Here is a 17,178-nt window from a genome sequence, read left to right as displayed (position 1 = left end):
CCCACAGCCAGGTAGTTCTAGGAAATAAGCTATGTTCATAGAATCTGCGTTTAGATTTAGGCACAGTTAAAAAGTAGAGGCAATTGTATATAGTGGTTGTAGCTAGTCGAGTGTTTTTTTTTTTTGTGAAAGTTTGGTAAGCAGGAACCATAGACTGGAATTCAGTTGATCACTTGCCATGAAAATAATGATAGAGTAGAGACAGGCTCGCAACATCTCTTCTGTGAGAAAAAGGTTGCAGGGAAGAGAAAAGGGTATCGTCTACTAGATTTCAAAGCTGATTTTGAACTCTATCATGGCTGGACAGGGTGTGGCAAGCAGCTCCTGCCTATATGTGACAACAATACTATTTTAGGGCATACCTGGCTCTACAGATAGAGGATTGCATATTAGGAGATACCTACTGTAGCGATAGAGTGATCCAACCATTTTACCAGCTAACTTGGCAACAGATTTGATGTCTATATTCCATTTCAGATCAGGAGTGAAGGTCAGTCTCAGAAGCTTGCCAAGACATAGAGCTTTCCCAAAACAAGAGACAATCATTTCAATTGAGGTGTGATGGGGATCAGAGCAATTATGATGAAAGGAGAGAAGCTTGGTTTTAGATGCATCAAAATCAACCCATCACCTTTTTTCATATTGCACCACGTTCTCAAAATCATTGTTGGCCTTTGAAGTGTTACCATAGATTGTGGTGTCATCTGCATAATTGTCTACAAATGATCTAAGAATGTAATTTGGGAGATCATTTATGAAAATCAGGAAGACAGTTGGGCTCAGAATTGTCTGATCTATTTCCTGCTTCCTTTGTTCTTTTGACTCACTGGTCAAGTGATCTCCATTAATTTGCTATTTTGATACCTCATTGTAATGTAGCTTCTTCTAGTAGATTCTTTCCAAGAACTGTAATATATGGAACTCTTATCCTGCTGATTATTTTCCTCCTACCTATAGCCTTGGTCTTTTGAAGACCCTGATCAAAAGAATCTCCTGTCTTTGTGATAATCATCTTTTGTTCTTGTTATTTCCTTACATAAAGTGGTTTCATGTCTTGTCTGGAGCGATTTCCATTAAAAATAAAACAAACAAAAAAGTCAATTTGCCTTCATGATCATCATCCTGTCAATTTCAGTAGATAAACCCACCTTTGGGTTTGATGAACTGTTATTTTCTCACAACTTAGATCCTTAAAGGTTTTAGCGATTCTGGGTGTTAGCCTGTTGTTAGTGTTGCATCTCCATCTGTTGCAACTTGTTCCATCATGTTACTCACAAAGGTGTTCACTACTTCATTCAGAATGCAGTTGTAGCTATCCATGTTCAACAAGAAGTGGGGTGACATGATCTCAGTTTCATAACACCAAAGACAATGGCTATTGTTGAAATTTGTTAGTACGACTCAGAAGACATCTTTGAATTTGTTTTACAAGTTGATTTTCAAGTCTTAATAGAGGTTTTGTCAAAGAAGATCCAATTTGATCCCACTGGTTGTTTCAACTTGTCAGCATTTTTGCATGTTTTTTGCCTTTCTTGCATTGCTTTTAACAAAAATTATTCTTTTTTCATCTTGTATGATGAAATGAATCAGATGTCCTCATGCACAACTTAACAAACTTTTCATCTGTGCCTTTCTTGCAATGACATGCAGTGACTTAATGAGTTCAATCATCTCTTGAACTTGAACAGTGTTGGATTATGGATCTCTGATATCACCTTATAATCAAATTATATCTTTTAATTCCTTTCTGATTTTTTCTACCTGCTGAGGATGTCTGCAATCTCATTTGTTTGTTCAGCACATATTCCAAAGAGAACTTTGTATCATTTCCATAAATATTGAAGTTCAAAACTATTAAAAATTAAAGAATGGAAACATAATCACTGAAAACAAACACAAAAAATATGCATAAAATTATCAGTTAAAAATTGTTTTAATTATTCACAAATACTGTCTGCTTCCTGTAAATTTTGTTTATTTTCAAAAAAAACATTTTTTAAATTCCCAAGTTTTCCAAATCAAAGCAAAAAAAGAAAAACAATTTCAGTTTTTAAAATATTGTTACTGTTTTTTAATCATTTTCCAAAACTCATTCTTCTTCTTCTTCTTCTTCTTCTTCTTCTTCTTCTTCTTCTTCTTCTTCTTCTTCTATTTGCTAATGACTTTTCTTGTATGAAAACAACATCTAAATAAGAGGTTGATTCACTTGAAAAGTGTGAAATATTTGGTGAATAAAATCAAATTTGATTTGGCCGTTTTAATCTATTTCATTAAGTCAATGTGAAAAAATAGATCGCAACTGAAATCCTAAATTTGGATACACTTTGCATATCTTGTGGTATGACAATTTCCATGGATTATGCTTAACATAAGGGGAAAGGCTGTTAACTAATGTCTGCGTTGATGATTTGTAATCTTCCGGATCTTTAAACCAGTGACTTGCACGCAATTGTGGCTCAAGCAGTCCATGACTTGCAGATGAATATTTTTTGGGGAATCGCCTAAAAATCAATCGGTCAGTGGAATTTTTGTCATCATGATGAGAGATGTTGCATATTGCAAGGCGATTGGGACTGGAATTCACATCATTCGAATGATGTAGGAATTTGGGATCTGTGTTGTGTAAACTTTTGCCTCGCATATACTGCCTTCGCCCTAAAGTTCGGTTATTATGTGCCTTTGAAAATGAAAAAGAAAAGAAAGATTAGTTACAATGAAACAATCATTTTCACACACAATAAATATTTAAGAGACAAATTCATGAAGAGAAGAGGTAGTTGTATTCCCCACCTTTCCTGCCAAAAACAAAAAAAAAAACATTTTTCCTTTCTTTCAATAAAAGATTTTCTAATAATGAAAAAGAAAAGTGAAAGAATAGTAACTGTCATTTTTTGTTCAAAATTTTAAAACTAAGCCACTTCATGTTTGCACATATTTGATGCTTAGTTTAATGTACTAATGAGCCAATGTTTATCCTTTAAAAGTTACTGCGAGGATATGGGTTAGGTAATGAGTTGTCAGGTGGACGATTATAATTTGATTATTTTAAGAGAATGGCTCAACAAGATTTTGTTAACATTAAACTTAAAAATAACGAGGTTGTAGTCAGTTGGGAAGCACCCCTGTGGCATTGTATTCTATAAGCAGGTAGTTCTTGGAAAGTAATTTTACTCATAGAAGTTTTGTTTAGTTTTAGGTATAGAGATGAAGAAAGTAAAATTATTTACAGCAGTTGTATCTAGACGAGTTTTTATTGTGAATGTTTTACAGGGGCAACCATAGATTGAAGTTGAGTTGAGTAGCTACCATGGAAATAATGATAAGAGTATAGAAAGACTAGCAACATCTTTTCTGTGAAAAAGAAACTGCAGGGCAGAAAAGGGGGCATCCCTCACATCATTTTGAAGTTGGTTTTGTACTCTGTCTAACATCTGAGCGACACCTTTTCAAATGTGGCAAGAATACTTATCTTAGGACATAGAATTGTATCAGAAGTGAGATATTTTCTGAAGCAGAATCCTCCAACCATTTTTCCAGCAACAGATTTGATGTAAGTCTTCCATTTAAAGTCTGGATTGAAGGTCAATTCTATGAGCAATGGGATAAAATTTGTCATCCCATTGACTTAAATAAAATAGCTTCATTTGTTTCAAAGATACAAATTTTCAAATAGCTATCATGAATCAAACATTCACTTCCTTAATTAAAGGAAATAACTTTTTTCTTTTTGACTGGCAGTGGATTTTGTCAAAGTATTACTTTTAAATCCATCCACTATTAATATGTAACCCATTCATAAAAAAAAATTCACTTATTAAGTAATAAAATTAAAGAATGCTCTAGATACAAAGACTCACTGATTCTGTGTAATATTATAGTCAGCACATCAGCAGTGAGTCTTGCAGGATAAAATCTATACTGTTTATCATTGAGTTTTTGTTGGGATGGTTGACAACTTCTTGAGAATTTACTAACATTACAATTACTCATCATAGCTTTGGTAACATTAGAATGTATAAAAAAATGTTGTACTTACATAAGAAAAATATGCGCTGTCTGCAGTGAATGACCGTTTATTATCGTGTACTGAAAATGTATTTGAATATTTAAAGTTCATCTGAAATAAAAGATGAAAAAACATTCAAGTCAGCATTAAATACAAAAACAAGATTAATTTTTATGAAAAAGATATTCACATAAATGCAGATATGGTAAACGGCTCGTTTAATGATATTGTTTGATAGTGACAAAAAATAAATAAATAAATAAATGACCTGAGTTCTGATGAAGCACTCCTCAACACTCCAGAGATAAATTGAGCCATTCTTTTTTTTTAGGTTCAATGGTAGTGTTGCAACATGGAGTAACCACTGCTGGCAGCTAAGTCTGATTCTTATTAAAGTTTTACTATTTTTCTATTAAAGTATATTGCTTCTCCTCTGACATGTATACCCCTCGACATGCTTTCAAGGAACTTCAGAAAAAAACGTATCCATAATACATCTTTTCCAACCCTTTCTACTTTTTCTGCCTACCCAATTTTCCAACCCACTTAGCTGTCTTGGATATGACACATCCAGTGGTGAGGTTATTATTTGCAAGTATTATCACAAATTCATTTTGACTGGTAGTAGCTTTCAAAGCTGCATCTATGGGTACACAGAAACTCAGAGTAGGGTTTGATTCCCTTCTCTTAAACAAATTCCAAAGAATTTTTTTTCCATAGCAAATACTATTAGTGATATCAATTCAGCAGAGAATGAAAACAATGCTGATGACTTCTCAGAATACCTGAATTTTCAATGGTAAAGATTAATTTATTATTATTATTATTATTATTATTATTATTATTATTATTATTATTATTATTATCATTATCATTATTATTATTATTAATTTACTAGCATGGATACCCAGCGTTGCCAGGGTTGACATAAAGTTCGGTTTGGCCACACCTGCTATACTAAGAATATTGAGCAGTTTTTCATTATTATATGTCAACTCCATCGTTACCAGTTTAAGCAAATTTCTTTTATGCTACCTCAGTCTAGAAAGATTTGTCCTTACGGTCTGTTGCAACGAAAACAAACTGTAAATAATTCCGTTTCAAAAATACCAAAGTAGAATTTGTGTTAAACGAAATATACGTTTTTATGTTATAAAATGATGAGTTATGACTTATTGCATTATTAAAAAAAAAAAATTAGTTACGATGTAAAAAAAATGTGAAGAAAAAAAAAACCGGTAAAAAACGTAAATGAAATTGTTTTTGTTTTAAATAAAGAATCGTAGTTGAATTGAATTGAATTGTTTATTTTAAAATAAATATTCACTGGATCACAAGATTAATTGCGAAGTCACGGAAATTATTTTATTTAAACTAATTCCAAAAATGATGCTTGAAAATTTTTAGTTTTAATATCCACCGAAAAAGAAAACAAAAACAAAAAGAACAACGTTTGTGCCCAAGGGAAATAACTCAAACCGATTCATAAAAAAATCGATGTCGGTAAAAATAAATTAAATTAAATATGTTATCAATATAAATCATATTTAAATAAACAACTTAAATAGAACACTTAAAATAATTCTCTCACTATAAACAATAACTAATACACCGCTATTTAATAAAGTCGATTTTCCTTAATGTAATATGCAAATGACGTCACCTCTTTAATCTTATATTTTGTAATAATCATACAATATATAGGAATGAATAATATGATAAAGTAATAGATTCTTGTATATATTAATCAATTTGTGAACAAACAAACAATCAGACAGGATTACAAATTTATATATATAGATTAATGCTGTAACTATATGATGCACTAGGTGTATCAGAACTTTTGGGAAATTTTTGACACCCCTAACACAAAACTGCGAATAAAATATAAAAAACTCATAATTTCTCTTTTTAAAGTGGGTTGTTTATTTTCTTTATGGAATATACTTCCAAAATAAACTATTAAAGTTGTTAAAAAAATAATAGAAATATTATTTTTTTAAGAACAGTGTTTACAAAGTGCCTGCACGCGTTCATGCAGCCATTTCTTTTACATAAGGAAATCAATTGAATTTTAAAGTTAAATTTTTTTTAATTTTTAAACTTTAAAAATCTATTAAAATCTTTCTATTCATTCAATTTTTAAGATATTTTCAGGTTCAATGTGAAATTTCAACGTGAAATGTTATGCTCTTTCCAATAAACCGAATATAATATTCTAGACTAGCGTTTTTTTTAAATTCACCCCCCCCATTTTGAAATGTCTATTAAAATGAAAATAATTCATTTTCCCACCTCAAATTTATATATCACAAATTGAAGATAAAAGATCAATAAATAAAATAAGCTAATTTAAAACAAAAAAAAGAACATTTATTTGCAAATTTACCTGTAAAGTCCAAAGTTTAAAACCTTTTTTTAAAAAACCACATTGAATTTTTGGGGGGTTTTTTTTAAGCGGACCTTATAATCTTGTTATATTGTTCAGAAAATTTTCTACAATTACGACAATTTTTTTCTATTTCATTCAATGTTTTTTTTTAGATATTTAAAAAAAAAATTCACTCCATAAAGAAGAAATAAAATATATTAAATTGGAAACTCATGTATTTCTTTAAGAGAATAAAAAAATAAAATAAAAAATCAATAGAGTGGGGTTTTTTTAACGGCAAAAACTGATAAGTGAAATGAGATTATTTTTTTAACTATGGTGGCTCATATTTACTAACTTTTGTTTACAGCCAGCAATAGAAAGAGAGATTAATTCTGGTGCTTAAGGCCACCGAAGTTCTCAACTTGAAGAAAAGGCGGCGTTTGTCTCCTTTATTCCAATTGTGAAACATCTCATGCCCCAGCATTTTTTAATACTCACTTAAAAAATTATTTTATTTAAAAAGGACATAGAATATAAAATATAAATTCTTAACAATGAAAAATGGAAAAAAAACCCTTGAATAGTATTTTTTATAGTTAAGTGATTTTTTGGAATTTATATATATTTTTATATTCGAAGTAATTCGTTAATTTTCTTTAAATCTTTAAAAAAAACGATTTAAAAAAATAAATATTGCATAATTTGCTATTAAACCTGTTATTTTTTTTAAAATTTGGTCTTTGTTCCTTTAATTGAAAAAAAATAAGGTTTCAATTACATTTTTCAAGTAGTTATCATCTTCAAAAGATAGGAGGTCGAATTATTTAAGTTTTTATCACGCATTTTTAATGGCGATTTCTGACACTGCTAATGATATACAAGTCACAATTCTACCTTTATGACATACTACATCGTCTTTGTACTGATCATTTTTAAAAGAAAAGAAAAATGAATCGTTAATGAAGTCTATCATTTGTTTTTAATTTTATTTTTTAAATTAAATACAAATAACATAAAAGTGACAAATAATAATTAATCCCTGTGTATCGAACGGATACCATAATACTTAGTTTATTTATACATAAATTTCAGCCATATCAACCTAGTAGTTTCTAAGAAAAAGTGGAATAGACAGACTAAGAGAAATAATAAATATATATATATATATATATATATATATATATATATATATATATACATACATATATTTAAAAGAGTGTAGCCATCAACAATTGTGGGCTTTTTTAGCCTTTTATCATATTTTTATTTTAAAATATTTTTATAACACGTTTCAAGCTTTGGTTCGCTTTCTTCAGATATTTTTGTAAAAAGTTTTTTTTTTTTAAATGGGAGTTCGAAATGTTATTTTTACATCTGCTGATACTAAATGTGTTTTTCAGAGTGATGTGGTCGTTATAAAAATATTTTAAAATAAAAATATGATAAAAGGCTAAAAAAACCCACAATTGTTGATGGCTACACTCTTTTAAATATACATTTTTTCTCTCGTTGGAACTACACAACCTTCACTTATATATATATATATATATATATATATATATATATATATATATATATATATATATATATATATATATATATATATATATTTAGTAATGTGATTGATAATTTAAAAATCAAATTATAATTAAATTAAAAATCCGTTTCATAAGAAGGAACAACAACAAAATCAATTATTTGTACGATCGTTTCGGAAAACAGTGTTTTTATTGTGGTAGACATCAAGTTACGGACAATAATTTTTACATATAGTTTTTTAACAAACAAGGTTTCCTCATCAGCAAATATTGGGAAGAGTTTTTATTAAATGTAAAAGACACCATAAATAAACCTAGCATTAAAAGTAAGGCAGATGTATCTTTAATTAAATCTTGTTAAACATAAAAATTTTTTGTGTCAAATAATCTTTCAAAAGATTTGATCAAATAGATATATTTTTCATTTTCGTTGGTTGACCTTCAAATGAAAGATTATTTGACACAAAAAAATTTTCTGTTACAAATCATAAAATCCGTTATTTGATTCATTGTTTTTTATCAAAGTATGTTTAACAAGATTTAATTAAAGATACATCTGCCTTACTTTTAATGCTAAGTTTATTTATGGTGTCTTTTACATTTAATAAAAACCCTTCCCAATATTTGCTGACGAGGAAACCTTGTTTGTTAAAAAAACTATATGTAAAAATTATTGTCCGTAACTTGATGTCTACCACAATAAAAACACTGTTTTCCGAAACGATCGTACAAATAATTGATTTTGTTGTTGTTCCTTCTTATGAAACGGATTTTTAATTTAATTATAATTTGATTTTTAAATTATCAATCACATTACTAAATATTAAATTAGCTCTAGGATATTTACCTATCGAGCTTATTATATATCTAAATTACAACGAGCACTTTTTCTTTCCCTGTATTTTAATTAAACTAGTAATTTTACTATTACATTAAAATACACTCTGCTCTTTAGACTATTGTTCTAATCTCCTTTAAAAAATATATATATATATATATATATATATATATATACTAGCGGCCGTCTGGCATTGCCCAATTGAAAAATACGCTTAAATCTGATATTTTGATTAATGCAGATTTCATATATATTATTATACTAAGTTAAAACAAAAAATGACTTGTGCAAGAATCAAAACAAAAACATTTCGCTTACAATTTACTTTTTCCTTTGACGTTAATGCTTGAGCTATGAAGACATGTTTGCTGCAAGGCTAAAAATTAAAACATGAACCAATAGTATTTATTTATTGCAGACTATATTCTCATATTTATTAGTTGTTTCATGATGTTTCGACCAACTATTCCTCTGGCCTTCGTCAGGTGGTAGTCCGCAATAAATGAATTAATATAAATAATACTCATCTCAATAATGAATTCCAATTAAAATAATATAAACCAATAGCTATTACATTACACATGCATATTCGTAATGCCGTCGTTTGACCTTCACCTGACAAATTTCATTTTTTTAATTTTCACACTTTTGCACCGATTTTCCCCAGCTAAAACCCCAAAAAGTTTCACATAGGTTTGAATTAAGTTTCATGTTTCATGTTTGTCGACCAAAAACTGATAGAAGAGTTTTGTGGACAAAATTTTTTAAACAAACATACGCATACATAAATATATATAGAAAGAGGTTTGTGTTTACTATAACCGTTTTATGCAAATATTACGTTAGTATAAATCATGTAGAATATCTGCATGAATATAATTACACGTAATAGTTAACTAAAGATGATCATCCTATAAGAAAACCGAAAAAACTAAAAGAGAATTAATTAAAATGAATGTTAAAAAGAATATGCAAATTAGCTAGATCTTTTGCAGATGAATGCAATTCCACAAACCATATATAACAAAGTTGTATTTTCTTTTTAAATAAATAGAAAAAAAGATTTTTTTATCTAAGGCCTTTGACAGGGTTTGGCACGATGGTCTTTTCAGGAAAATCAAATCTTACGGTATCACTGGATGAGTACTTAACATAATTAGATCTTTTTAAATATGAGAAGATTCCAGGTTGTCCTTGACGGTCGTACATCTAAACAATATGATATACTTGTGGGTGTACCTCAGGGGTCGATCCTTGAACCTTTAAATATTCATAAATGACCTCCCTGATAAAATTGGTTCTGAGATGGGTATATTTGCTAATGACACTACGCTCTATAACAAGAACGAGGGGGAAAAAAATGAACACATATCTATGAAATGGCAAAAACACAAGAGGAAAACCCCCAATCTGTGGTTGAATGGGGACAAAAATGGATGGTCACATTCAATGCTGCCAATACCAAGCTTGTTTCCTCCAATAATTACAAGAAACCCTTTCAACCATTAATAGCTATGACTAAAGACACCTGAATGTACTTCTTTCAAATTCTCTGGCCTAACGTTCACAGAGAACATGAGTTGGAACAGATATATTAAGAGCATTGCCAAGGCTACTGTGAAGGTGGGCTCCCTCTACCATGCTAGAAAGCTACTTATGCCTGAAAGTACCCTGTATCTCTACAAGGCCACCATTCGCCCATGTATGGAGTATTGTTGTCACAATTGGGCTGGTGCATCTGCTACTAGTCTCTCGCTCCTGGACAGGGTTCAGAAGAGAGTCACCAATCTGATAGATCCTGAACTGTCATATAACCTTCAACCTCTGTCCCATCAACGTAATGTTGCATTCCTCTGCCTGTTCTCCAAGTATTTTAATGGTGAATGCTCCGATGAACTACAAACTCTTGTACCCCCCTTGACATTAATACCTCTGACAAATCCGGCAAGCAGCAAAATCCCACCCCTACACACTAGAGATCCCTAGATGTAAGAAAGCCTACTACTTTAATAGTTTCTTCCCCAGAACTGCTACACTTTGGAACTCCCCTCCGAGTTCCTGCTTTCCCTACTGTACTAACATTCAGAAGTTCAAGTGTAATGTGAACAGATATCCTGCTGCTCAACTCCCTACATAATATCCCTGCAACTTATGTCCCCGATAGTAACCCCTTACATCAAAGTGGCACTGTGTCTTGTTTGGGGTGAAAATGGAATAAAATATGAATATCAATACACGAAAAAACAACAAATTTATAGGAGTATATATATATATATATATATATATATATATATATATATATATTCCTTCCTTTCCTTTATTCTCTTCTTTCTATTTTTCTATTTTAATACTTGGTTTTCATTTTCATTAAAGTACTGGCCTTGAATAAGAACAGAAGTATATTGTCATTTGATGATATCTTTTAAAACTGAAACAATAGATTTATTGTAGCGAATTATGATAACTTGTTTACCTAAATTGAATAAAACATTATATATATATATATATATATATATATATATATATACTTTGGCAGCAAGTCATTATTTATGCATGTCTGATTAAACACGACTGAGTTCCTCTTGTTTCCAATTTTGCTGGTACTCTTTTCTATTCGCTGAGTAATCTTTCTTCTTTTGACTGGTAGGTTATATATATTGGTGCCAAGTTGTTGTTGTTCAGTCATATTCTCTAGCGTTTTCCATCGGTACTTCTGATCATCCTCAGAAGTGGTTGTTGTTGCTGTTGTTCTTTACCAAGGCTTGGGGATATTTATAGTTAATTCTATTTTATTTTATGCTAGCAAGGGTACCCGGTGTTGCCCAGGTGTAGTAAGGATATTGAGTAAGGGCGAGGTGTAAAAAAAAAAAGAGCATGGAAAAATAAAAGAAGAGATAAAAACAGGAAAATAAAGAAGTAACGAACAAACAAAATCACATAAATAACCTTGTTTATATGTTAAAACTTTCAACAACAACAAAAACAAAACAAAATAAAACAAACAAAAAAAAATCAATCTGTTACCTGTTACAAATATGAAACCCAGAGCTTACTATGCGGCCCCCATATCCACTGCTCCACAATGACGTCATTCAAATAACGTTGTGTTTTTTTCTATTTAAACCAATTCAAGAAAGAACCCTAGACATGCGTGCATGTTTGTTGAAGTCAGTTAAAAAAGAACGATTTTTTGCAACTCTCACTTCTTTAAAACGATCATATCTATACAAAATATTTCACCGTTTTTTTTCTAATTTTTACTTATTATTCAACCGAGACATCGCTTTTTCAGATGGTACCAGTTTCAACCTGATCCGATGCAGATAAAAAAAATTTTTGGCAGACATACAAACACACACACATATACAAATTTTGTCTTTTATATATTAGACTAGCGGGGGGTACCCGGCGATGCCCGGGTGTTTTGAGGGGGGGGGGGGCGTTAAATAATAAAAAAAAATGTTTTGGTAGGTGAGTGTATGAGGATCGAACCTGTACCCTTGAGTTGGAAATTAATGTGTGAAAAAAAAAACCGTGCTACGTTAACCATTGAGCCACGGCAACATACAACGTTAAGCAGGTTTGAATTTATTTATTTATAAAAACAGGCTGCGCAATAAAAGTTAACTCTGCTGCTTCCATTTGACCTAATTAAGAAGGTCAAATAGAAGTCACAAAGTGTTTGGGTTTGTTTACCTAAATTTGACTGTTTCTTCCCCCGAACAGATGTTGGGAAGGGGAAAGCAGCTCCTGATATACAAGATTGATCTGGACGTTTTTCCCGGCGCAATGCCGAGAGACGTCGTTTGAGCTTAGTTTCACTTTATTTTTACTAAAAAGCCCAATGAACACGCGAGAAGCAAAAATAGTAATAATTTTGTAAAAATCGACGTAAATAAATCTATACGCTACGCACTTTCCTAATTCCTAGATATTATTATATAGGACCTATATACACAGTTGTAAGCGATAGTAACGAACCCGGGACCGTGTGCGAGAAAAGCCTTTGCCAGACATACACGAAATGGTTACACACATTTTGCTTTTTATATATATAGATTTGCTATATATAGGTAGGTGTAAGGTGGGTAGGGGTGAATTATTTTTAATCTTAATTTTTTTTATTCTATATTTTATTCATTTAGTTATTGATTATTCATTGCTGAATACGGTTAGTATATTTGTCCAAATATTAAACGCAATTCAGTTAATAAGGTGCTGTAGATTTTTAATTAGTATAAAGTAATTTAAGTTGTTAAGATATCTAATTTTAGTATTGCCAGTTAAAATATTTTTTATTTCGCATGATTATAGGTTTTTGTTGTGAAAGGTTAGGTGCCGTTTGATGGTGCTATTATCTGCTAAGTAGTAGGTTAATCATCTGGAGAGTGTTGTCGTGGTGTGGCCAATATATGCATTATATGAACTTTTAGAGTGGGTTCGGAGATATTCTCCAATAAACATTATAATTCATATACTACATTAGTTTGGTTTAGTGTGGTGTTAGTAGTATTATTATTGTTTTTAATTATTAGATTAGAGGTTTTAAATTTAGTATACTATATTATTAGTTTAATCTTTATGTTCTGTTTGATGGTTTGGTGTACCTTTTAATTAGGTTTGTTATTAATTTTTCGACTATTTTGTAGTTAATATGTAGTTGATTTTTATAGTATACCTTGATTGTGTTGTTTTTTGGGAATTAGGGTTTATGTTTTATGTGTTAGTCTACGATTTTGTTAGGGAAATTATTGCTTATTAAAGTTTGTTTTATGTTTGTTAGTTTTTTGTCGGGTTGATGTTTTTATATGGGCAGTTTTGTATTTTTGTGGGCATTCGATGTTGTAATTTAAGAGGATTGCATTATTAGTAGGTTTTTTGTATGTTGAGGTTATGTATTTAGTAGGGTTGCTAGAGTCTATTAATACATAGAATGGAAATAGGCACAGACTTTAATAAAGACTTTTCATATCTATCTGCGTAAGTATACTTTGATAATTATGTTTCAGTTTGAAGAAATATGGTATAATAAAATTATGGGGTGTTCATTCGCTCTATAGAATGGAAATATGTCACAAACTTTAACAAGGTTTTTTAATATAGATCGACAGAATATTGTGATAAGTGTTTCAGTGTGAACAGGTATGGTATAATAAATTATGGGGTTTATCTATTTTATTTTTACTTTCATCATATTTTGCTTTGGTTTTGATACCCCCAAATTGGAAGCTATCTCTTTACAACCCTTCCTTTTCATAACCTATCATACTTTCATAAATCAGAGTCCATTATCTGTAGGCTGTTTTTGAACCAAGTCAACAACGGGTACTTTTGCTAGTATATATATATATATATATATATATATATATATATATATATATATATATATATATATATATATATGGGGAAGTTAAAAGGATAAGAATAAGAACGATTCTTTAAAAGGAGACTTATCGGGATAATGCAAAGCTCAATAAATTGCTTTGGAGCTTATATAGAGTATCAATAAAATAATAAAATGACATTATAAAATACATCAAGTAGGGGTGTAGCATAAGTAAAACTCTTTATACGATGGTATTTGGAAGTTTAATGGTTCTCATCGGAAAGGAGGAAAAGACACTAGGTTACATAATAGGGATGCAACGTCTAATAATTGTGCAGTGAGAGGAGAATGGTAAAATATTGAAATTGTTTGGGGAGGGAATGGGAGAACTAAAGTGATCCCTGTGATATAGGAGGAATATAGATTTTATTATAAAATGAATGCCATGGTGAGTTCAATATATGTGTGCCTATGCACATTTATAATCTCAGGAAAAATATAGAAGTGATTGAAAGAGAATGTTTATTTAATCATATGTATTTATGGGTTATAACTATGGAAGGAGTTTACTTGGAATAGGGGACTTATGCTAAGTATGTATATATTAGTAGGGGTATTACAACTTAGTATTTAAATGAAATATAAATTATAAGAAATAATTAATATAATAACAGGTAAAAAGATAAATTATAAAATGGTAAAATATAAAAAGAATAAATAAGATAGAGGAGAGACAAATGGTACAATAAGGGAATAAAAATACAAAGGAATAATGGATTAAAAAAAACGTTTTAAACAGTATAAAATTATAAAAAAATAAATATATAAGTATAAAAAGTACAACAATATTAAACATAAAAGAATAACTTAGATAAGAAGCATTAGACTTCGAAATACCATGGTATAAAAACGTTTACTTACCCTACAATCATAATTGATGTATTATCTTTATTAAATGAATGAATAAATCTATATGTATTATATTGTCATTTTCTTATTGTATTGATACTCACTCTCTTTCTCTCTCTCTCTCACTCTCTCTCTCTCTCTCTCTCTATATATATATATATATGTATATATACTGTATAAACAAAACCAAAACTTCAAAAAAGGTGTTGATAGCAACAGAAAGTGTATTTCATTTTAAGTTACAATTGTTTCTATACCAGTTTGACAATTTCAAACATTATGGTGTTTTAAAATTTTCCCAACAAGCATTTCTTCAGACTTCTTGAATAAAAACACTCTTGACAATAGAACATTTTTTAAAGAAAATTCCCTTAACGGAAAAGAGGCATGTGAAAAAAACATTTACGCTGGAGGCATCCTCCGTGAAAAAAAGCCCATTCAAAATTTTGAATAAAAGGCTAGATACCATACAGGGATTGTCTTCACAGGAATAGGTTTCTGCTATCACGCCTTAAATGTAACTGAGGTATAACTTTTTACAACAATAAGGATCCTCGGATGCAAGGATCAAATTTTAATGTAGAGTTAAATAGCTGGGAATGATACAATCTAACTGAAGGATCTAAATCTAATAAGCAAATATAGTTTCTATTATTCTAATCTGGGTAATGAAAAACTTTGTTCCATAACGGTGAGCGTTTTAGTATTTAATTGTAGCAGTATTGATGGTGAAATAAGTGATACCCTTTCCAGATCAATAAAACAACTTAATAATAAACTAGCAATTATTAATAAAAAAATTAAATTAGCAATTAGTGGATTAGAAATTAATTTAATTGATTTTGTTTATCTGACATCTTAAGCTTGTTGAATCCCTGTTGGTTTATTTACTCCTTGTTCTAAATGTTTTTATCCAAAAATGCAGGGGTAGACACCTTCTATTCAGAGTGAAACACATGTAGCTATTGGGTGGTTTTGCTGTCAGAATAATAATTAGAGGATATATAATATTTTATTTAGGTACCCAAGAACACAATACACGAATTATAATTTTTATTTTGATGCCATAAGTAACCCAAGTAGATTATGAATAACAGATGTAGGTTAAACCCATGGGTAAATAATCAGTTTTAAGATTAAAAATATACTTTATATTCTTAATTTTTCAAATAAGCTATCGTAGCACTTTATGTATGTGTGTAATTAAATAAATTATTAAATCATAGACGCTTTCTAGCACTCGCTAGACCTGAAACATCAAACGGCTTTAGTTATCTCCCTTTAACTGTTATGGGTACTAATATGACCCTTATTTCAACAGAATTTATCTACTAGCAGTTAACAACGTAATTGGATTATCTCCCTTCATAATCGTTTTTTTCATAACTATATAGAACCATGTTTGATCAGAATGATAACAAATTTTAAAATATTAAATAATGAAAAATAGAACAGAATCCTCCACTCGAAATCTTGTATAAGGATTAATAAATATAATGTATTCTTTTTCTTTATTCTCCTATTCAATAAAATATTAACCCTAAAAAGGTCTTAAACCTAAGTAATAAAAAAATCGATAATTTGTAAACATTGCTTTCCACAAATGAGCGAATACGAAACTAAAAATTAGCGGTAACATTATTGCAAGGTTGTTATTGGCCATATTATAAATATAGAAATAAAATTAAGAAAACTCTTTTTAAAAAGATTAATTGTGTGAAATAAAGAAATACAGAAATCTAATTCAGGAATTCAATGAATGGGATATATAAAAAATTTTAAATGGCTACTGGTTTTTTGTGGAAACTTCTTATGACTTAGTTTTAAAATAAGAATACGAAAATTAGGTGATATATTAATATTTGAATGGGCTTTCTTTCACGGAGGATGCCTCCAGCGTAAATGTTTTTTTCACATGCCTCTTTTCCGTTAAGGGAATTTTCTTTAAAAAATGTTCTATTGTCAAGAGTGTTTTTATTCAAGAAGTCTGAAGAAATGCTGGTTGTGAAAATTTTCAAACGCCATAATGCTTGAAATTGTCAAACTGGTATGGAAACAATTGTAACTTAAAATGAAATACACTTTCTGTTGCTATCAACACCTTTTTTGAAGTCTTGGTTTTGTTTATACAATATATTAATGCTCAATTACGAAATATGATAATTTTGTAGCTTACTTTTTAAGTCA

General features: G+C 29.9%; 1 protein-coding gene across 1 annotated transcript in view; it reads right to left on the bottom strand.

The window, feature by feature from the left end:
- Nucleotides 1–1,948: 1,948 nt before the first annotated feature.
- The window catches only part of LOC145246031 (uncharacterized), a 79,425-nt gene continuing 64,195 nt past the window's right edge, over nucleotides 1,949–17,178 (bottom strand). Inside the window, exons 3-4 of the mRNA XM_080107858.1 lie at nucleotides 4,037–4,117; nucleotides 1,949–2,677 (exon numbers count right to left, since the gene is read on the bottom strand). Coding sequence (XP_079963984.1) covers nucleotides 2,276–2,677; nucleotides 4,037–4,117 — 483 coding nt within the window. The 3' untranslated portion in view covers nucleotides 1,949–2,275. The remainder of the gene's footprint in view (nucleotides 2,678–4,036; nucleotides 4,118–17,178) is intronic.

This window comes from Euprymna scolopes, chromosome 23 (genome assembly GCF_053919585.1).
Source record: "Euprymna scolopes isolate OS-2025 chromosome 23, ASM5391958v1, whole genome shotgun sequence".
NCBI lineage: Eukaryota > Metazoa > Mollusca > Cephalopoda > Sepiida > Sepiolidae > Euprymna > Euprymna scolopes.
The sequence above is the reverse complement of the archived record's forward strand: the minus strand, read 5'-3'. Positions and strand labels throughout refer to the sequence as shown.